This window comes from Leuresthes tenuis, unplaced genomic scaffold (assembly GCF_036924035.1).
Source record: "Leuresthes tenuis unplaced genomic scaffold, fLeuTen1.0.hap1 SCAF_21, whole genome shotgun sequence".
NCBI lineage: Eukaryota > Metazoa > Chordata > Actinopteri > Atheriniformes > Atherinopsidae > Leuresthes > Leuresthes tenuis.
The window spans coordinates 30,156,256-30,178,332 of record NW_027325375.1 but is presented as its reverse complement, the minus strand read 5'-3'; the positions used below and the strand labels follow the sequence as shown (position 1 = coordinate 30,178,332).

The window sequence follows — 22,077 nt, the reverse complement described above, 5'->3', positions numbered from 1 at the left end:
TAACCAACTTTAAACTATCTCTCCGGTGAGAATAGTGACAGCAGATAAACAGCTTTTCAGCCAAAAAAGCCACATATTCACCAGGATTGTAGCCTTGGATGAAGTTGCTATTATATATATATATGTTTGTGATTCAGTTCATTGCTTTTCCTTCTACAAAGTGACTGAACCCGTTTACAGCCCAGAGCCGGTGGCGACTACATGTTTAACTACATTTGGGTCTGAAGGGGGGGTAAGGGAAGCGTTTCCAGGTAATTGGCGGAGCTCTATCAGTCCTTTTCTGCTTGAAGGAGCTGCTGAGGCTGTGAGTCGAGGTCCACAACATAATGTAGTCAATTATCTTCATGTAACGCAGGTGAAAGTTAAATCACTGCCACATTATCGGCCGTTAATGAGTGCTTTGAGTCGATTTGTGCAGGTTTGTTGCAGGGAAACATCTTTTTTTTTTAAAATTGTTAATAATATTATTACTACTAATAATAATCTTTAACAGTGGAGAGGATTTCAAGCCAATCCTGCCTCAGTGTGACATGTAGAAAGCTGTTATGGATGCTGTAAAACACGATCAGATGTTCGATATCTCGGATGGTACAAAATGTTATGGCCCCTCAGACGATGTAGTCGGTAAAATAACCGCGTTTTGTGTTAAATATTTAATATCCACAGACATACGGCAGATGGACTGGACCGTACAAAATCACACTCATACTATAAAAGCTTTCATAACTCGTATATAAGGGATGAAAGTAGCACCAGAAATGGCACCCTGGAGGTGTGGAACTCAAACAATGGCTGCTCCGCGAACTGTGGACAGTAAGAGTGAAGTGTGTAAGAAAAAGGTTTGGATATTTCTTCTCACTCTGTTAGTCAGTGTGACATTGGCAGAAGATTGCAGTCCCTCTCCAGCATTCAGTGTTTGTAGGGTGAGTCATAAGAGACCATGACTAATCGTGAAATAACCTGTCGCATATCTGAGGGAATCTGCCACTGTGACTTGTATTTTCCAATCTGTTAAACATAGCTTAGCACAGCCAGTGTCTGCTTGCATTCTAATGAGCTATCAGCTTGCATTAAATTATCCCGATCCGTGACACAAAAGTTGCAGGAGGTCACGGAAGCAACATCCAGTTGCTTTAAATAATGAGCAGCTTTACGTTTAAAGTAAGATTTACTGATTGCTGATGGTGTAAGTTCTTAAGGTTAATGAGAGCTTTAAGGTACCAAATGCCTGCGACAGGATGTGGGCCCGTAATGCTCCTTTTAATGGAAGTTTTAGATGAAATACTGGACAAATAGACACTTCTTTCTAATGAAACTGGGAATGTGCGAGTTGAAAAGTCTGGAAAGTTCACAAAGACTCCACATTTCACAGAATAACCTCCAGTAAAGTTGAATCCTTACAGTCTGAGCCTCACGGATGTGACCTAATAAAGAATGGGCAACGCTGTGAAATAAAAAGCTAAAACAGATCAACAGAGAACCAGCAACACAGGGTCCAGCTGAAGGTTGTGAGAAGAAAAGCAAAGCAGCACCAACATGAGAAAATTCAAGAAAAAAACAGCGTTGCTATGTGGAAGAACGATGAGTGACGGTGATCTCCGTATAATCCGTCTCCTCCCAAAGGTTTGGTGCTGCCATTTAACATGCACAAAGCTGTTTGTGGGATTCCCTAAAGCTAATATATAAGAGCAACATAGTTATAAGTGACATCCATCCAGTTACGGCAGTAAATAACAGCAAATATTCACAGTTTTCACCATCTTTTCTCAAACAGGACGCTCAACTCCATCTCTGCTGTTCCCTCCATGGAATAAAATCATTCTACATATGTGCACTTATGATCTATTTATATTCATTTATGCCTCTCAGTATACTATATTTATATGCTCATATGCCATTTAAAAATCTGTTGAAGCAGAAAATATTGTAATAATTTAGGTAAAAACTGTCTGTAAATAGATTTTATTATCATGTTCAGTCTGCCTGGTAAAAAATAATGTGTTTTCAGGCCAGAATCTGGGTATTTTCTTGTTTATATATGTGATTTTAAATGTCCTGGGACCATTCAGTAGCACAACTTTCCATTTTCTCGTCGGGTTCCTTGTGCTACTGCAGGGAATCAACATGCATCTGCAGCTTTAAGCAGTTTTCACATGCTTTTAGCGGATGAGCAGACGGCCAAATGTCACTAAATAAAGCAGAAAAAAGCTAAAACAAGAGTGCAAATCTGATTGAGAGCCACAGTGTAAAGTCTTCTTTTATAACTTAATGCAACATGCAGCATTTTCCTAAATATCGTTTTAACCAAAAGGAAGAGAAACCCACTGAGATCTGGTAAAATGGAGGTAACTACAGGGGCTGAAACATTGCTTTTTAAACCACAAACAATCCCGGGCTGAGAGGAAAATGTTCCCAGAATGAGTGACTGACACAGTCTGCATCTCTGTGATAGATCCACTCAGGTGCTTCCTCTGTCCAGATGTTTTGCGTGCTAATGGAGCTAAAAGGAGAAACTAAAACTGTTTCCATTAAAGAAAAATGCTCCAACCTGAGAGAAAGCTAATGGAGAGAAGCAGTAAATGAGCAAATTAACTCACATTTTACAACTGGTCACTTTGTACTTTATTTCATCCAATAATATTTAGTTATTTTTGGTTTTGTCATTTGAATCCTCAAACAGCCGACAGATGTTTCGCGTGCTAATGGAGCTAAAAGGAGAAACTAAAACTGTTTCCATTAAAAAAAAATGCTCCAACCTGAGAGAAAGCTAATGGAGAGAAGCAGTAAATCAGCAAATTAACTCACATTTTACAACTGGTCACTTTGTACTTTATTACATCCAATAATATTTAGTTATTTTTGGTTTTGTCATTTGAATCCTCAAACAGCCGACAGATGTTTCGCGTGCTAATGGAGCTAAAAGGAGAAACTAAAACTCGATGTTTCCATTAAAAAAAATGCTCCAACCTGAGAGAAAGCTAATGGACAGAAGCACTAAATGAGCAAATTAACTCACATTTTACAACTGGTCACTTTTTGCCATTTGAATCCTCAAACAGCCGACAGATGTTTTCCTCTCCTGTCTCACTGATGTTTGAACCATAGCTAATGTATCTGCAGGAGAAAGCTACTCCTGTTTGTGTGTCCACCATCACTGTTCATCTGAACTAACCTGCGGGACCAATAAAGTTCTTATCTTTTCTTAACTGGGTCGTGAACTGAAATCTCTTCTTCACTCATAATCTGTCGTGTTCAGTTGGCAGTTGGACTTTTATCCGTTTCTTTTCAGACGTGCAGCTCCCTACTTCCTTGACAGCCTGTTAAACAGAATGAGTCATCGTGGAAGTGTCCCTATGAGCATCGTGTCCTACCAGATATTTCTGAATAGAGTGCAAAACTAATCTGCTCTGATCACTGATTAGTGCTTTCTGAAAACTGACAACATCATAAAAGGGACAAATCAAATTAGTGATGAATCCTATTTACTACAGATCTGAGTAGCTGTGCTTTCAATGAGCCGCCTTCCAAGAAATATTCCTTGAAGTACGTCACAGAAGTTCTTTTTCTTTTTGAGAAACCGAAAGGACAGAAGCCAAATTAAGTGTAAAAACAGAGCATTCTTCTGACTTCTGTTCACATCTTTGTGGTGACTGATTGAAACAAGCTGTAAAATGCAGCAGAAACTCCTCGGTGATGTTTTTCTGGGGAGGATGACTTAGATTTAAGAAATCGGGAGTTGGTCTTCGCTGCCTGGTTGGCCTTCAGTGACGGTCAGCAGCGCAGCACTAAAGCTACTCCAGCTGTGAAGCTGTGCAGGGTTCACGCTCTCACATCTGGATGATGCAGAGGTCTTTCCATGGATGAGTTCCTTACTATATTTTATATTTATATTACAGGGATCACCTTAAGTAAGTGAGAATGGAACTGAGCTCTTTTGCACAGGTGCTCCAGAGTTACCTGCTCGGCTTATAATACTTTGGGTTAATTTTTCAACAACATCTTTGATTGTTTCGGGCTTGTTTGCACTGGTTAGGCTCCCTGATCTGGCACCGCTGGCTCTGCTGGAGTTCAGTGCAGAACAGGAAGGCGGTTAAGGGAATAAGGTCATTAATCTGGATATGCTCTGTGGATTATGACTGGAGAAGTTTATCTAACACAAACATCATAATAAAAAAAAGCTAATCGTGAGGACATTTCTGTGCATATAAGCAGAGAAAAGCTTTAAACCTTTTCTCTGTTATCATGAACTGAACAGCCGCAGCTTTCCATCCATCCAAACACTTTGACTTCCTGCCTCTTCTGCTTGGTTTAGGTATTTAATGTCTTTAACTACAAGCTGACATCTCAAAATTCTCGTAATTTGCACCGATGTCCCACAGGTGACGAACTGAGGTATTTGAGTGTCTTTTTTATCTCAGAGTACTTTTAATTTGATGTGTGAGTTCTGTTTTTATTGTTTTCATTGCATTTTCTTCAGTTTTATTGCTTGCTTTGTCTGCTTGGAAGTGTGTGTTTTTATTTGGAAAAAATACCCTTTTGACCCTGTTGTGACTCCCCGATTAGAGGGTTCACCTGTACCTGAGGACTGAAGAGGGGGCGGAGCGAGGAGGGAAGGACCTCCCCCTGCAGTAACTCAACACACCTGCAAGCACTAATCACCTTCCTGCCGAGATAAAAGGAGAAAGCAGAGCAGGACAAGGAAGGAAGGGGGAGAAATTGGTGAGAAGGAGGCGCCTGGCAGCGGCCAAAGAGGCGCCCGGCAGCAGCAAAGAAGCGCCCGGCAGCGGCCAAAGAGGCGCTCGGCAAGCGGCCAAAGAGGCGCCCGGCAGCGGCCAAAGAAGCGCCCGGCAAGCGGCCAAAGAGGCGCCCGGCAAGCGGCCAAAGAGGCGCCCGGCAGCGGCCAAAGAAGCGCCCGGCAAGCGGCCAAAGAGGCAGCGGCCAAAGAGGCCAAGGAGGCGCTGACTGAACTCCACCTTGTTTCCTCCCTTACCTGCAGACAAGGTGAATCTGAGACAGTTTGGACGTCCGCTAAAGACTCTTTCATCCTTTTAACTGCTTTTTATCAAAAGACCTGCCTGTGTTAATACTTATTTCTTAAATTGCTTTCCGACTCTGCCTGCTTGCTTACCCACAGGGTAAAGAGACATTGAAGGTTTAACATGTTTACCTTGTGCCATCCTCACAAGCTGAAACCTGCTCCTACCCTGCAGACTTCCTCACAAGAACATTATTAACGGCTGGACATTCCCTTTCAGGAATATTAAAACAGCATCATGCCTCCATGAGCAGGTGGGAGGGAAGGTTCAGGAGGAACTTTAACCCCTGAAGGTTGAGGCAGATCTTCTGTGCTAAAGCAGCGCAGTCAAATAAACGGCAACTTGCCCAAATCATTTAGATTATATTCCTCCACAGACTGCTGTTCACATTTCCCAAAACTTAATTAAGATGGCGATTTTTGCCAGGCTGTACTGGACTGGATGTTAGATTGTCTGCAGCTGTGAAATGACAGATTCCTGCTCTCACCTCCACTGCCTCCTGCTCAGAATACCCAAACAGACGCTGAACAAACCCACAAACGCAGCAAAATCAGCGTCATTTCAGGGATTTACGGCTATTCAAGGGAAGCGAATGAAGCCCCAAAGTCTCCTCTCGCAGCTATCATGCAAATAAGAGCGGAGGGAAGACACACGGATCCAGTTTTTCTGCTTAATCCCAAGCATATCTCGTTCTTTGACTTTTAATAGTTGAGACTCGGTGGTGTCTCCCGAGTCTATTCCTGGTAGGTCATCATGAACAGCAATATGTTTTCTTGAGCCTCTGTCCCGGGGCGCGAGATTAAGTCTGAAACTCTATCCTGGATAATCCTCGCGGCTGCTGGGACATACTCATAATTGTGAAAGATACCTGAAATAAAAAGGAAGGTCAAATGGAAAACAAGATTTTATTGAGCATTTCAACACGATACATTCCCTTTTTCCAAATGTGACACGTTCTCAAGTGCCTTTAAACCACATCGGATCAGTGTTTAGAAGATGATTGGATTGCTTAATCTTTGCATGAGTAAATCTAAACTAAATAGATCATAAGTGCACATATGTAGAATGATTTTATTCCACGGAGGGAACAGCAGAGATGGAGTTGAGTGTCCTGTTTGAGAAAAGATGTTGATCCACTGCAGTAGCACAAGGAACCCGACGAGAAAATGGAAAGTTGTGCTACTGAATGGTCCCAGGACATTTAAAATCACATATATAAACAAGAAAATACCCAGATTCTGGCCTGAAAACACATTATTTTTTACCAGGCAGACTGAACATGATAATAAAATCTATTTACAGACAGTTTTTACCTAAATTATTACAATATTTTCTGCTTCAACAGATTTTTAAATGGCATATAAGCATATAAATATAGTATATTGAGAGCATAAATGAATATAAATAGATCATAAGTGCACATATGTAGAATGATTTTATTCCACGGAGGGAACAGCAGAGATGGAGTTGAGTGTCCTGTTTGAGAAAAGATGTTGATTCCCTGCAGTAGCACAAGGAACCCGACGAGAAAATGGAAAGTTGTGCTACTGAATGGTCCCAGGACATTTAAAATCACATATATAAACAAGAAAATACCCAGATTCTGGCCTGAAAACACATTATTTTTTACCAGGCAGACTGAACATGATAATAAAATCTATTTACAGACAGTTTTTACCTAAATTATTACAATATTTTCTGCTTCAACAGATTTTTAAATGGCATATAAGCATATAAATATAGTATACTGAGAGGCATAAATGAATATAAATAGATCATAAGTGCACATATGTAGAATGATTTTATTCCACGGAGGGAACAGCAGAGATGGAGTTGAGTGTCCTGTTTGAGAAAAGATGGTGAAAACTGTGAATATTTGCTGTTATTTACTGCCGTAACTGGATGGATGTCGCTTACAACTATGTTGCTCTTATATATTAGCTTTAGGGAATCCCACAAAAAGCTTTGTGCATGTTAAATGGCAGCACCAAACCTTTGGGAGGAGGCGGATTTCTGTAGTTTAAATCTGCAGTTTAAAATCATTCTTTTTAAGGGAAAAAGGCAGGCAGTTGTTGCTCTGATGCAGAAACAAACGAAAGCCAAATACAATGCTTGGAAGTGGCATATGAGCTGCAGCGTTAGCTCGCCTGCAGGCCAACGTGGAACCGAACAGTTCAGAGGAAACGCTGGCTCGGAAATTATCAGCGAAGGTGGCCTCCGCTCTGCAGATGGCTGACGGGTGCGAGTTACGTAAAGCCACGTCAGGGGGAATTCGATGCGCCTCTTCAGTGGGGGGGGGTCTCATTGTTTACTGACTGACGCGGCTGGGATCGAGGGGGAGGACACAGAAGACGATTGGTGGGAGCAGTTGTGCCACACAGAGTTAAAATCAGCGGCTGCCCATCATGCCTTTCATGTCCGGGGGAGCCGCACACTTGTCACAACAGGCGCCATATCTGCCTTAAATACGTTAAAACAGTATCTTTTTGTTATGAAAGCACACAGCTGCAAGCCTCAGTTTCTCTCTCACACACACACACATGCAGGTAATGAATATGCCACAACGATTACCTCAAACTGCAGAGGTTAACCAATAATTACACACACATATGTTCACGGGAGAAAGTGCTGAAAACGGAGCTCAGAACATCATTCCAGGCGCTTTGTGCGATGAAACAATGACCCAGAGGTGACGAGCACAGATGTTTACTGCAAACATGGTAGATTTAGTCCTGTATGGGAAGATCGATGTCTTAAACTTTTAAACTCGGGTTTTCTTCAGTGCTCGAGTCTTAAAAATGACATATTCTGGGCTTTAATGCAGCAGCTCACAGTGGCTGATACTGATGTGTTTTCATATTACAGTCACATTTCCTTTTGTTTTAATGACCTCGGTGATGGCTCAATGTGAAGGACGAGGCTTCTTATTTCCTCTGAGTTGGACTGATGCATCGGTTTGACCTTTGATTTTGGCCAGACGTGCCATTTCCCACCCACATGATTGAGATTCCTCCCAGAACACGAGGAGATGATAACCCAAAATGCTGCAGTGGAATTGGATTTTTGGTTAAAATGTTATTTTGTCTGTATTCTTAAAACCGTCTCTATTCAAGGGCTTTTGCATGAATAGGAATATGTTTCTGAGGGAACTGGTAAATCAACAGTTGGATGTTTAAAACGTTTGGCAGCTCCAGTCCTGACTGAACCGTGTCTGAGAAAGTGAAAGAGTCAGAGGCCTGCAGAGGGCACAGTTCAAACAGCCAGATGTTGCATCTGTCTCAGTGAACCGAGTGTTACTGAACTGTAGATACACCGATGTCGGAAAGACTTAGAAGAGCTCAGACAACGTGAAGTGAAGTGTGGTTTCCACAGTTCTGTATGTTTCAGAGCTGGAGCTGAACAGCAACATCCGACAGGATAAAACTGAGATCCTCTTCTGTTAATGAAGATCCACAATATGTTGAAGCTCTGTTTGCTTTGTGGAAGCACAGCTGACTGAAACTATTGTCTGTGTGGCGCAGGGGTGCATCATGGGGGGTTCCTAAGCAGTCCAGGCCTATGGCATCATAACTAAAGGATGTTTAAGGGTCACCTGAGTCATCCCTAACTATAAACTACATTTTTAAGCCTAATCTTAAAGGTAGAGAGTGTGTTTTCTTTCCTAATCCATACTGAAAGCTGGTTCCATAATAGAGGGGCTTGAAAACTAAAGAGTCTCCCTTCCATTATACTTTTAGAAACAATAAATTCTTTAAGATACTTCATTGATGATCATTATATTGATTTGTGAACGTAAAATTTCACCTCTATAAGATACTGAAGTGACATGAAACTCAATTCACTCCAGCTGTTTACAGGCAACTAAACGGCTTTTTTTCTCCTGAACAATGAAAGATGATGAATGCATGATGCTGTATTTTTCAAGGTCTGCTTGATTACTGACACAGACACTATATTATGTTGGAATTCTGTTTAGAAATTAAGAAGACAAACAATGAAAATGATCGAGAAGGTTTCTGTGTGAGCAACAACTTCTCAGTTCATTTAGTTTCTGAATATATGAATTATATACTTGGACTGTGTGTGAATAAATGTGCTTATAATGATCACTGACAAAGCTTTATTTATTCATCCTTACATCTCTTTTTCCTGAAAACATGACTCTCTTACCCCCGACAGAGGTCTGAGGATGCGATGTACATCTCTTTCCTTAATGAATACTGCATAACAGCTCAAATGCATCATTTTTGCACTTATTCGAAACAACTCTGCAGCAAATGAAGCTTAGCTCACTTCGACTGGACCAATAAACGTAATCTTTTGCCATTATTAGTGAGAAAAGCTTCTGGTGAAAGTTGAGTCTATCAGTTTGGAATTAGAGCAATTAGAGAAAATGTTTTTTAAATGTAATGCCGTCAGTGAGCGCTGTACGAATACACGAATGCTTCCTTATTAAACAGCATGTACACACAAGCTGGAATAAATACGAGAAGAACGACCATTACTGACGCTCTGCCTTACATAAGCTGTTTTTAAAGAGCTGTCCAGGTCGTGTTTGCTTGCTTTAGGCATTGAAAACCATCTTTCATTGGTCAAAACATATAATAACACAAGTCAGACAGCAACTGACTTCAGTTCACATAAAAAAGCAAATGAACACAGTGACAAATCCTGAATCATCCAAGGTCAAATGTCATGACTCAGGGATGTATTATGCATGGATTTATGTGCGTTTGAACTCTTTCTTGATGGGGAGATGAGATCAACATCAGCTCAGATAGAACTTCCTCCCAGTCAGGCGTAATACACCTTTACTTACGGTCACTGCAGAAAGGTCCGCCGTAGGTGGTCATGGTGCAGTCACAGGAGAAGCCCTCCCACAGCTGCAGACACACACCCTGATGGTGGCAGGAGTCCTCCGTGCAGGTGGTGCTGGGACCTGCAGGACGTTTCCAGCAGATTAACACCTGGCTGTTCACTTCAGATCATGCATCTTCACCATTTTAACTCGGGGAGTTAATGAAATGGTTAATACTGAGCTTTATCGCACCAATTAAAGACAATAACTGCTGCAAAATAAGCCTGAAGTGGCTTTGCATGAAGACTAAAAACAAAGAAATATCTTAATTTATCAGATTAACACCTGGCTGTTCACTTCAAATCATGCATCTTCACCATTTTAACTCGGGGAGTTAATGAAATGGTTAATACTGAGCTTTATCGCACCAATTAAAGACAATAACTGCTGCAAAATAAGCCTGAAGTGGCTTTGCATGAAGACTAAAAACAAAGAAATATCTGAATTTATCAGATTAACACCTGGCTGTTCACTTCAAATCATGCATCTTCACCATTTTATTAACTCTGGGAGTTAATGAAATTAATGAAATGGTTAATGCTGAGCTTTATCGCACCAATTAAAGACAATAACTGCTGCAAAATAAGCCTGAAGTAGCTTTGCAGGATGACTAAAAACAAAGAAATATCTTAATTTATCAGATTAACACCTGGCTGTTCACTTCAGATCATGCATCTTCACCATTTTAACTCTGGGAGTTAATGAAATTAATGAAATGGTTAATGCTGAGCTTTATCGCACCAATTAAAGACAATAACTGCTACAAAATAAGCCTGAAGTAGCTTTGCATGATGACTAAAAACAAAGAAATATCTTAATTTATCAGATTAACACCTGGCTGTTCACTTCAGATCGTGCATCTTCACCATTTTAACTCGGGGAGTTAATGAAATGGTTAATACTGAGCTTTATCGCACCAATTAAAGACAATAACTGCTGCAAAATAAGCCTGAAGTAGCTTTGCATGAAGACTAAAAACAAAGAAATATCTTAATTTATCAGATTAACACCTGGCTGTTCACTTCAGATCATGCATCTTCACCATTTTATTAACTCTGGGAGTTGATGAAATGGTTAATACTGAGCTTTATTGCACCAATTAAAGACAATAACTGCTGCAAAATAAGCCTGTTTTTTCTTTCACTCTGGGACTCAACGGAAGTAGCTTTGCATGATGACTAAAAACAAAGAAATATCTTAATTTATCAGATTAACACCTGGCTGTTCACTTCAAATCATGCATCTTCACCATTTTATTAACTCTGGGAGTTAATGAAATTAATGAAATGGTTAATGCTGGGCTTTATTGCACCAATTAAAGACAATAACTGCTGCAAAATAAGCCTGAAGTAGCTTTGCATGATGACTAAAAACAAAGAAATATCTTAATTTATCAGATTAACACCTGGCTGTTCACTTCAGCTCATGCATCTTCACCATTTTAACTCTGGGAGTTAATGAAATGGTTAATGCTGAGCTTTATCGCACCAATTAAAGACAATAACTGCTGCAAAATAAGCCTGAAGTAGCTTTGCATGATGACTAAAAACAAAGAAATATCTTAATTTATCAGATTAACACCTGGCTGTTCACTTCAGATCATGCATCTTCACCATTTTATTAACTCTGGGAGTTAATGAAATTAATGAAATGGTTAATGCTGAGCTTTATCGCACCAATTAAAGACAATAACTGCTGCAAAATAAGCCTGAAGTAGCTTTGCAGGATGACTAAAAACAAAGAAATATCTTAATTTATCAGATTAACACCTGGCTGTTCACTTCAGATCATGCATCTTCACCATTTTATTAACTCTGGGAGTTAATGAAATTAATGAAATGGTTAATGCTGAGCTTTATCGCACCAATTAAAGACAATAACTGCTGCAAAATAAGCCTGAAGTAGCTTTGCAGGATGACTAAAAACAAAGAAATATCTTAATTTATCAGATTAACACCTGGCTGTTCACTTCAAATCATGCATCTTCACCATTTTATTAACTCTGTGAGTTAATGAAATGGTTAATACTGAGCTTTATTGCACCAATTAAAGACAATAACTGCTGCAAAATAAGCCTGTTTTTTCTTTCACTCTGGGACTCAACGGAAGTAGCTTTGCAGGATGACTAAAAACAAAGAAATATCTTAATTTATCAGATTAACACCTGGCTGTTCACTTCAGATCATGCATCTTCACCATTTTATTAACTCTGGGAGTTAATGAAATTAATGAAATGGTTAATGCTGAGCTTTATCGCACCAATTAAAGACAATAACTGCTGCAAAAATAAGCCTGAAGTAGCTTTGCATGATGACTAAAAACAAAGAAATATCTTAATTTATCAGATTAACACCTGGCTGTTCACTTCAGATCATGCATCTTCACCATTTTATTAACTCTGGGAGTTAATGAAATTAATGAAATGGTTAATGCTGAGCTTTATTGCACCAATTAAAGACAATAACTGCTGCAAAATAAGCCTGAAGTAGCTTTGCATGATGACTAAAAACAAAGAAATATCTTAATTTATCAGATTAACACCTGGCTGTTCACTTCAGATCATGCATCTTCACCATTTTAACTCGGGGAGTTAATGAAATGGTTAATGCTGAGCTTTATCGCACCAATTAAAGACAATAACTGCTGCAAAATAAGCCTGAAGTAGCTTTGCATGATGACTAAAAACAAAGAAATATCTTAATTTATCAGATTAACACCTGGCTGTTCACTTCAGATCATGCATCTTCACCATTTTATTAACTCTGGGAGTTAATGAAATTAATGAAATGGTTAATGCTGAGCTTTATCGCACCAATTAAAGACAATAACTGCTGCAAAATAAGCCTGAAGTAGCTTTGCATGATGACTAAAAACAAAGAAATATCTTAATTTATCAGATTAACACCTGGCTGTTCACTTCAGATCATGCATCTTCACCATTTTATTAACTCTGGGAGTTAATGAAATGGTTAATACTGAGCTTTATCGCACCAATTAAAGACAATAATTGCTGCAAAATAAGCCTGTTTTTTCTTTCACTCTTGGACTCAACGGAAGTAGCTTTGCAGGATGACTAAAAACAAAGAAATATCTTAATTTATCAGATTAACACCTGGCTGTTCACTTCAGATCATGCATCTTCACCATTTTATTAACTCTGGGAGTTAATGAAATGAATGAAATGGTTAATGCTGGGCTTTATTGCACCAATTAAAGACAATAACTGCTGCAAAATAAGCCTGAAGTAGCTTTGCATGATGACTAAAAACAAAGAAATATCTTAATTTATCAGATTAACACCTGACTGTTCACTTCAGATCATGCATCTTCACCATTTTATTAACTCTGGGAGTTAATGAAATTAATGAAATGGTTAATGCTGGGCTTTATTGCACCAATTAAAGACAATAACTGCTGCAAAATAAGCCTGAAGTAGCTTTGCAGGATGACTAAAAACAAAGAAATATCTTAATTTATCAGATTAACACCTGGCTGTTCACTTCAGATCATGCATCTTCACCATTTCATTAACTCTGGGAGTTAATGAAATGGTTAATACTGAGCTTTATTGCACCAATTAAAGACAATAACTGCTGCAAAATAAGCCTGTTTTTTCTTTCACTCTGGGACTCAACGGAAGTAGCTTTGCATGAAGACTAAAAACAAAGAAATATCTTAATTTATCTTAAAACTACAGTCTAAAAACTGTGTTTCAATTGCTTTACTCAACAAAAAGTTCATAAAATGGACCATTTGGTGTATATTATGTTCAGAGAGCGATGAAGAGGAAGAAAGTGGAGAACAGGATCATATTTATCGTAAAAAACTGTTTGAATGGACTTCATCAGAGAAGCAAAAACACGGAGAAGCAGTGATTTCAGGATAGATGAAGGCATAAACACTGGTGTGGCTGATAAACGTCTTTAAGGGGATGCAGAAAGTGGTTGTTTTCTTCCAGGCAGGTGATTTAGCCCACTGATGCAATATATCAGTGGGCAGATGGCATTTGAGATGTTTGCTTTCTCTAACTTTGATAAAAGATGGATATCTCCCTACATGCTGCTCCTTTAAAATGGGCTTCATGCAGCTGCTTTGTCTGAGGTAGGCTGTTGTAGCTCCTGTCTCTGTAATTTACCCCCCCCTTTCTTCCGATTGGCCAACTTTCAGAAGCCTGTAAGGGCAGAATTCAGTGCTTGCAAGCAGTGCAGCTTGTACTTTCTAAGTGTGATGTGTGTGCAGTCGGTCGACTATGAAGGAAGCGCTGAGAACACCGGAACCCAAAGCTTGACCGTCCAGATCACAGATTTCTCTCACATGTATTCGTCTCACTGAATGAAACATCACAGAGGTCCTTTTTAACAGATAATATTTGCTTTTCTTCTGAGGAAAAGAGATTCAAGCAGCAAACAAAAATGTATCCCTTTGACATGACCACTGGAGACTAGTAATGGTTATTAACTCTGCTGGTTTAAGCGTGTGTTAGAGTCACTATGACCACCTCTAAGGCACCAACAAGCCAGATTTTCTCTGACCACAAACACTTTTTCACATTAACTTCCTGAACTTAACTTAATAATCTTGGATCACCAAAGCACTCGGTCTTCATTCACAATGACTGAAACTTCCAAACAGTAACTAATACTGGGGGCAAACTTGACTTAATGAAGACTTGCTTAAAGACAAAGATGCTTTGGAGACTTTTTGGGAAAATTTCCAGGAAGTTTTTCCTCAGCCATGTTTGCTGTTCTTCTGAATGCTTCTGAAAACCAGACATTCGACTGTGAAATGTCCCTGTTTTGTCTTATATTCTCTGTTGTTTGAGTGCTAACTACTGCAAATGTACCTCCCTTCAGGGATGTCTGAAGCTGTTCTAACTATCAACTAAGTATTCTGTTGTCATGAGCGCAGGCTTTCTTGTTTAAGCAATGGCTACCTGGGGAGACGAGTTGACGTTATTGAGCCGTTGCAGAACTCTGCAGTCAGCAGAGTGCTTCCTTATTAGAGCTCAGCAAAAGCAGCTGAACGCCTCGGCTGCAGAGCAACTTTAGGTTCATACAAGTGAGTGTGTAAAAGTAGTTTATGTGACGGTGCAGAATCAGAATCAGGAAGATTTTCTCAGCTCATGATGTACAAAAGAAACTGGAAAGAACAAGGACAACACAAACAAGTTAAAGAAAGGTCTAAAAATAAATGAGTGAGGTGCTCAGAGGTCTGGCCTATATATATCCCAGGATATACATGTTGTATTATTTACAGTGAGGCCTATACAGGCGCTATATTGAACACACTGAGCTGTTTAATGTGTAATAAACTTTCAGTGAGCAGTCACCAGTTCTCCTGGTTTCATCAACAGAAAGCCTGGTTGAGTTATAGATTATAGACATAATTCACTGCTGTTTGGCGTCCTCACCTCCACAGTCACGCTCCACGTCTCCCACCTTGTGGAGGGCGTCCACCAGGAGGTCGGGGAGTCTCCCGTTCAAGTCCACAGATGCCAGGCAACCCTTGTATCCTTCCCGGGACGCTATGAGTCTGGGCAGGCCGCTGTACATGCTCTTCCCAACACCTCCAATGTACAGCTCCCCTGCAAGATTCAGAGGTTAACGAGTTAACTGTGCAAATTTCAGTGCAAACGCATGGGTTTCGGTTGGTTTTTTCCACAGTTTGACAGAGCAGGCGTGAACACCAGAAGCTCCGTGTTCTGCTGGAAGCACCGAAACTCTGAGAGACTGAAAGCACACCTTTTAAATCCAAGTTGCGCGCTCCATTGGCGTGTTGAGTGACAGTGCGGGAATCAATCTTGAGGATGTGCACATTGTTGTTGTCACGGGAAATCACCACATTGTGCCACTGGTTGTCATTCAGAGGCTTGTCTGAGTTCCCCTTCATCAGTGATGGCCCATTTCCCAGGTCAAACACATAATGAATGTACCTAGAGAGCAAAAACATTTGTTTACCGACTCTTTTTTCACTTCTAAACACGCATCTTTCTCCATATTTTCCCCATTTACAAACCAGCATAACCAGTTTAGTGTACGATGCAAATTCAAACGAATGCTTGAGAGACTCACAGCACAGTTAAAACATTTATGATGGTACGGCTGGTCATGCAGTGCAGGCACGGCTGTCTACCAGTATACTTTATTATACCTCCACTGCAGGGGCTCAAAGCCACCGATGTACATTAAAGTGTTTAAATAAACAATGTGAAGCTATGCAAACACACCTCTCAGCTGTAGCCGTGCCAGTGTGACGTCATCAGACAGCGAATAATCAAAACCACATCTTGTTCAGCATCAAAGTGAAGCCACTTCACTCATAGCACCCAGACAGCTCCAACACAAGTGTTGGAAGCCATTTTTGTCTGTGTTGAAGCTGACTCCAGATCTGAGGAAGGCCTCCTGCTGACTGACTGCTCACTGGGAGGAAGCCTGCATGGCCTGACAGTGGGAGGATACTATTGTTGCTTTGCTTTGGCTCTGTTTCCGCAGTCTCTTTCTGATTGCTGTCTGTAGCGAAACTTGTCTACAATGAATAAAACATTTGGAACTTATTTGTGATGCTAAAAGCGCTTCGGTACAGGAGCGACTCTGGTTTTTTAACTTGTTCTTCCCCTCTCTGGTTGCCCCAATTTAATAATGAACAAATTATTCTAAAATACTTGTTCTCTCTCTGTACAATGCTGCAAACCAGTGGATTTCAGACCCATGCTGAGGTAATTCAGACTGTTCTCCCAAATGCAACCCCATGGGTTGTTCACTCCTGGATCTCAAACGCTCCGTAATTATTCATTCATACATTTTCTATGCCTGCACAGGCTCTATAATTACGTTCAAAGAATATGGGACCTCTGTTGGCCGTGAAAACATGCATGCGACTTGTAAAAACTATTATATCTTTTTACCCCTGAACAAGTAGCTTTTATCTGTTTCTGCATTTCAGTTACAGTAGGTGCTGTTGTGTGATTCACTAATTGTCTGCATGTATTTCCCTCCTAATGCGTTTAAGTGCCTGACTTCACAGGATTATGGTTCAAATTTAAGGGCAACAACAAATTATGTAGGTGATTGTTTCAGTTGGCGGATTTATTCACAGCACAAGGGAGTATAAAACAGTAATAATCCCTCTTTTCTTTCCTCTTTTTTAACACTCAAGTCCTTACCCTTTGACCAGCTCCACCACAATGAAGTCACTACCGTCTCCAGAGTTGTAAAGTATCAGACCATCAGGACTGGTGGTCTTGAACTGGAAAAAAAGGTGCATGGAAGCATAGGCCTGCAAAGTGGAGAAGGCCAAGTAGCTGGCCTGAGTTAGGAAAGTTACAGGATTGGCAACGATGTGCCTCATGCCGAATCGAGCGTTCAGCTCGCAGTAGGAGATGTCGCCGTTCTTGCACTGGTCCAGGTAGAGTATCCCATTGAAAGAAAGCGCTTGCAGGTGGCCGATGAAATTGGAAGGCATCACTGAGATGAAGCGCTGCTCCGTCATGATCCCCGTCTCGATGTTGTTGAACTCCAGGCGGGTGTGGGCGCCGCTCATGAGGCCTACGAAACACAAGATTCTGCTTAAACCGCTTCCGCCTTTCGCCATCCGCAGCTTTGTGATGATCACTACTATACCTTCCACAGTCCCATTGTCTACAGACAGCTGCAAGTTCTTCCCACGCCGCATCACCTGAACTGTGTGCCACTCGTTGTCGTTCAGCTTCTCGCCTACTAGGAGAATCTCTGGTCCCTTGCCTGGGAGGAAGAAAGCGTCAAGTGACGGCGTCTGTCCACACAAAGCTCTCAACTCGAGAGGCGAGTCTCAAGGTGCATACATTCATTTACTTATCACTCTCACAGACGTTCACCAGCAAGTAATGATGTGCTTTCACTCAAAAATGATAATGAAGACACCCAAACCAGAGCAGGGCCTGTTTTTAAAGTGAATATCTAAAATGTGCAGAACCGGGACGGCATCTGCGGTCTACCCAAAGAGCTGAGTGACATATCTGTTGGGGGGGAAACATGGTATAGAGGCTTGGCTTTAATGTACAGCTTTAAGTTTCAGAATTTCCTCACAATTCCTCTGCAATTTTTCACTGGTTTCAAAATAGGTCACAGAGCAGAGGCTTGCCACTGCAGCACCGTCAACCCGAATCAGCGCCTGTGCAACAGGCCGACACGGCAGTTCAAAGGAGTTCTGACATCGCTTGGGTAACTAATTGGCCATGCCTAAGCTGACTGCGCCTTTAGGGGTTTGTCTGTCTAATTGAGCTCAGGGTGCAGGAGAATTACAGGGGACGCACAGAGGGCAATAAACGAAAAACTCAACTGGTTTCTGCACGTTTCTCTGTTTCTTCCTGAGGGAAATATAACTTTGCCTTTGAGACTTTGACCAGGGCTGAATATTAAGTGTCTCCACAGCAAAACGGCGTGATAACAGAGGCCACCTGCTGAAGCCTGGCTGAGCGCACCAGGCGGATCAATGACATCAAATCCTGCTCCCTCTGCATTTGATGCATTTACTTCAGTAGCGAAAACAAACCCCTTGCTGGAGTCGTGTTCGGGCGAAAGAACGGAAAGGTTTATCTCTATCATGTAAAGACACGGACAAGATCTGCTGTCATGAAAGGGAGATAGTGGGGTGCTTGATGGAGGGGGCTATTAATCTAATCTGTGCCTCTCAGAATGGAGCTAACCAGACATGAGCCCGGGAATACTAACATCCAAACCGGAAAATACAGACAAATTCGTGCAAGGCGAGTAAATTAAGTCAAATTTCATCAATATTTAAAGACATTAAAAGAAGAAAGCTTTCAGATGGTTTTAAACCATTTTCTCACTTGTCTTGAGGAGCATAGAAGTAAAAAAATGGCTTATTTTAGCCCAATATCCCCTACACCGGGCACTCCTGCTCTGATTACCGGCACAGCAGTGATTAGAGACTTTACAACTGTTTAAACTTGCCTATGATTAAGTATTTAACATGACCCTCCATGTGTTTCCTCTATATTTTACGACACTGAAATGAATGAATGAATAGCATCTATAATGATATTGACATGGGTGATCCTGGCTTTGTTATTGCTTCGAACGGAAACTAATTGTCTGCTGCTCGACATAAAGTCCTTTGTGGCTCCACAGAGAGGTGATGCTGCTGGTGTCAGCACTGGCTGGGAGTTAAATGGGACAGTGGATGAAATTCAGGGGTGTGGAGGCAGACAGAAGCTCGTCCTCTGCAGCCTGCTTCTGATTTCTACCTGCAGCTGCTGGCTCAAAGAGAAATGGCTACGCTAATCACCAAAAATTGAGCGAAGCAGAGGAATATTTCAAAGAAAACATTTGATAATTAGTTAAACTGCAGTGAACTTGGCCTCTTAGTAAATAAAAAACGAAGTATACACAATAAGCTTCATTTCCTATTAGAGATAAGGGTCCATCTCTATAACTGCAGGGGGCATTAAAATGGAGGCAGATGATGTGTATTCTCACTGATCTGATTGTAAACCCTTTGAAATTTCCCCTCCTTTTAAAGAGCTTCCACTTCACAAGCTCAGCATCCAGAGGCTCGAGCCCCCGCCTGACATGTAAAGGGTCTGTATATTCCAGTTTGATTCTCACTTAAAATTGACTTTGATTAATACGCTCAAACAAAGACGGCTTCAAAGGCCCGACACAGCTTCACAGGTCAGGCTTGTGAGTGAGATGCGACTGCATGATCTGCATGTTAATCAAAGCATGTTATGCTAATTCTGTCAGTGCATGGGCCTCATTTTCAGAGTGTGTGGTGCACTGTTATCTCAGGCATCTCAGGCCTGTTATTCAAACAACTTTTAAACTCTCCGTGTATCCAGTTACAGACGGGCTGCCTCTCTGATTCCTTAGAAAGGTAAAGGCAATGCATCTGTAAGGATATTGATGCTGTGATCAGGTTGTGAGGTCCATAGGGAGCTCATTTGGTGAATAAAAGCAACTAATTCCCGTCTGCAGCCACCTGTGTTGCACATATCCACTGCAACAGATTTTCAATGAGCTCATTTTCCCACGCACTGCATGTTCTCTGTGGTCAAAGCGTGAGGGTACGGCGCCATCTGCTGGTAGTGAGGACACTCTCTGAGGCACACATTTCACCAAGACAAACACATTTATCTTCTTTATAATACAAACCAAAGAGACTCACACACAAACACACACTCTACTCACCTCGATCAGAGAAAGAAAACACAAAACAGTGGAAAGTTGATCTATCACTCAGGCAAATGTGTCCTTATTCGCTATAAAGCCTTTGAAGCTGCTCTTCAGATCAATAGATTAACATGAGACAGAATTACAGATTGTTGGTGAGCGGGTCTTCCATAATAGATGATTAAATGCCGAAATAGCTGTTGCAAGGGAGCCTTTAATCTCATGTGATCAGAAATATGACGGAACACCTACTCTTCCTGCAAATCACAGAGCGATTTAAACAGTTAATTTTAAAGTATTCAGTAACTATTCATTCATAAAGGATGGAAACAAGCCTTCAGCCGACACTCAATTATGCCGTTAAAGGGGAACTCAGGTATTTTTAAACCTTATTTCTAGCATGAAATACGTTCATCTGCTCACCGAGAACAGTTTGGTGAAAGTCGGCGTCCTTCGGAAGATATTTAGATAACTGGAGATCCATATAACGGAGAGAACGGGGCTTAGAGGATGCAGCCTCTAAATAAGGCATTATCTGTCTTTATTTCACCAATACTTTAAGAAGAATGAATGAATGAATGAACGTGTGCTATAGCTCTGTTAGCTCATAGCTGCTGTTATGTGGCTACTTGCAGCTATAGGAGAGCTAACGGAGGGATTTCTACACACTTGTCTGCCGGGATGACATCATCGACGCCCCCCCGCAGCACAGCTCATTCACTCCGGTAAGAACGTCCATCTTACTCAAAGTCGTCGTCCATGTCGTCAAAATCTGATAAATATCCTGCCATGTTGCACAAAACTATCAGCAGCAAACTCTGTGTGAAGTTAGCCGACTGTCACAGAGCACGGAGTGAATAAACTGTGCTGCAGGGGGGCGTGTGGATGAAGTGGTCCCAGTAGAGTGCCTGTGTAGAAATCCCTCCGTTAGCTCTCCTATAGCTGCAAGTAGCCACATAACAGCAGCTATGAGCTAACAGAGCTATAGCACACGTTCATTCATTCATTCTTCTTAAAGTATTGGTGAAATAAAGACAGATAATGCCTTATTTAGAGGCTGCATCCTCCAAGCCCCGTTCACTCCGTTATATGGATCTCCAGTTATCTAAATATCTTCTGAAGGACGCCGACTTTCACCAAACTGTTCTCTGTGAGCAGATGAACGTATTTCATGCAGGAAATATAGAAAAATACCAGAGTTCCCCTTTAACTATTATCAGAATTCATAGGCCTCCTCTGTATAGGATGATCTAAATCAGTCCTGCACTGGTTTTATCTGCTGCTCACACTCCTGGAATCTGATCCAAAACCTAATCTGCATGATAAAGTCCAGCATCATTGAAATGTGAACCACAGTATTGCTCCATTTCACAAGAATCCATTGTGTTAATCCAGAGGAAGATCTCTCTTTGTGAATGGCCTGAATACCCTTTTTTGATGGCTCCTCTAGTTTTTACAGCCGTGTTCGATTTATTCATTTATTTTTGGCTTATTGTACTTGGATTGTTTTCCTACCCGATTGTAGACATTTTATACGTTTCCTCCGAACATCTGGTCTGGAATTACTAATGCAATTAAAGCAATTAACAGACAAACAAGTGTCCGCTGATGCATGATGAGCAGTTACATTCAGGCTCTTGCTGCACTTCAAATGGCTCGACATGAAAACTGGCATCTGATGATTCAATTTACCCAAAAACAGTTAAAGCCCTCAATGATTCCCCTCCTGAGATGAAAGGAGTTCATCTTTCTCACACAATTTATGCAACAACAAGTCATTTTGATAGCTGTCTCATATTAATCTGCTGATCACATATAAAGCCAACATTCAAGTTAATCTCAGCTGCCGTCGGAGTAATTACTCCCCAGGAAGATTTCTCCCCCTAAAGTGAGACCGAGAATTGTTTTGCTCAAGTCAGGAAACTGCTGATTATACGTAAACTGAAGCCATTTATCAGCTATGAAAGCCAATTAGCGAGAGGCGAAAGAATGATAAACTCAATGGCACCACAGC

The 22,077-nt window shown here is 41.0% G+C and overlaps 2 protein-coding genes across 7 annotated transcripts in view; both read right to left on the bottom strand.

The window, feature by feature from the left end:
• nrxn2a (neurexin 2a) overlaps positions 1 to 22,077 on the bottom strand; it is a 129,859-nt gene that overhangs the window by 52,592 nt on the left and 55,190 nt on the right. For all 6 annotated transcript variants that reach the window (XM_072374330.1, XM_072374333.1, XM_072374331.1 and 3 more), the window contains 5 exons: positions 17,514 to 17,633; positions 17,057 to 17,438; positions 15,636 to 15,826; positions 15,305 to 15,478; positions 9,856 to 9,975 (listed from right to left, as the gene is read on the bottom strand). In XM_072374330.1, the coding sequence (XP_072230431.1) occupies positions 9,856 to 9,975; positions 15,305 to 15,478; positions 15,636 to 15,826; positions 17,057 to 17,438; positions 17,514 to 17,633 (987 nt within the window). The remainder of the gene's footprint in view (positions 1 to 9,855; positions 9,976 to 15,304; positions 15,479 to 15,635; positions 15,827 to 17,056; positions 17,439 to 17,513; positions 17,634 to 22,077) is intronic.
• The window catches only part of cxxc5a (CXXC finger protein 5a), a 251,815-nt gene continuing 249,105 nt past the window's right edge, over positions 19,368 to 22,077 (bottom strand). Inside the window, exon 4 of the transcript XR_011909326.1 lies at positions 19,368 to 19,387. The gene's annotated coding sequence lies outside the window, so the exon portion shown is untranslated. The remainder of the gene's footprint in view (positions 19,388 to 22,077) is intronic.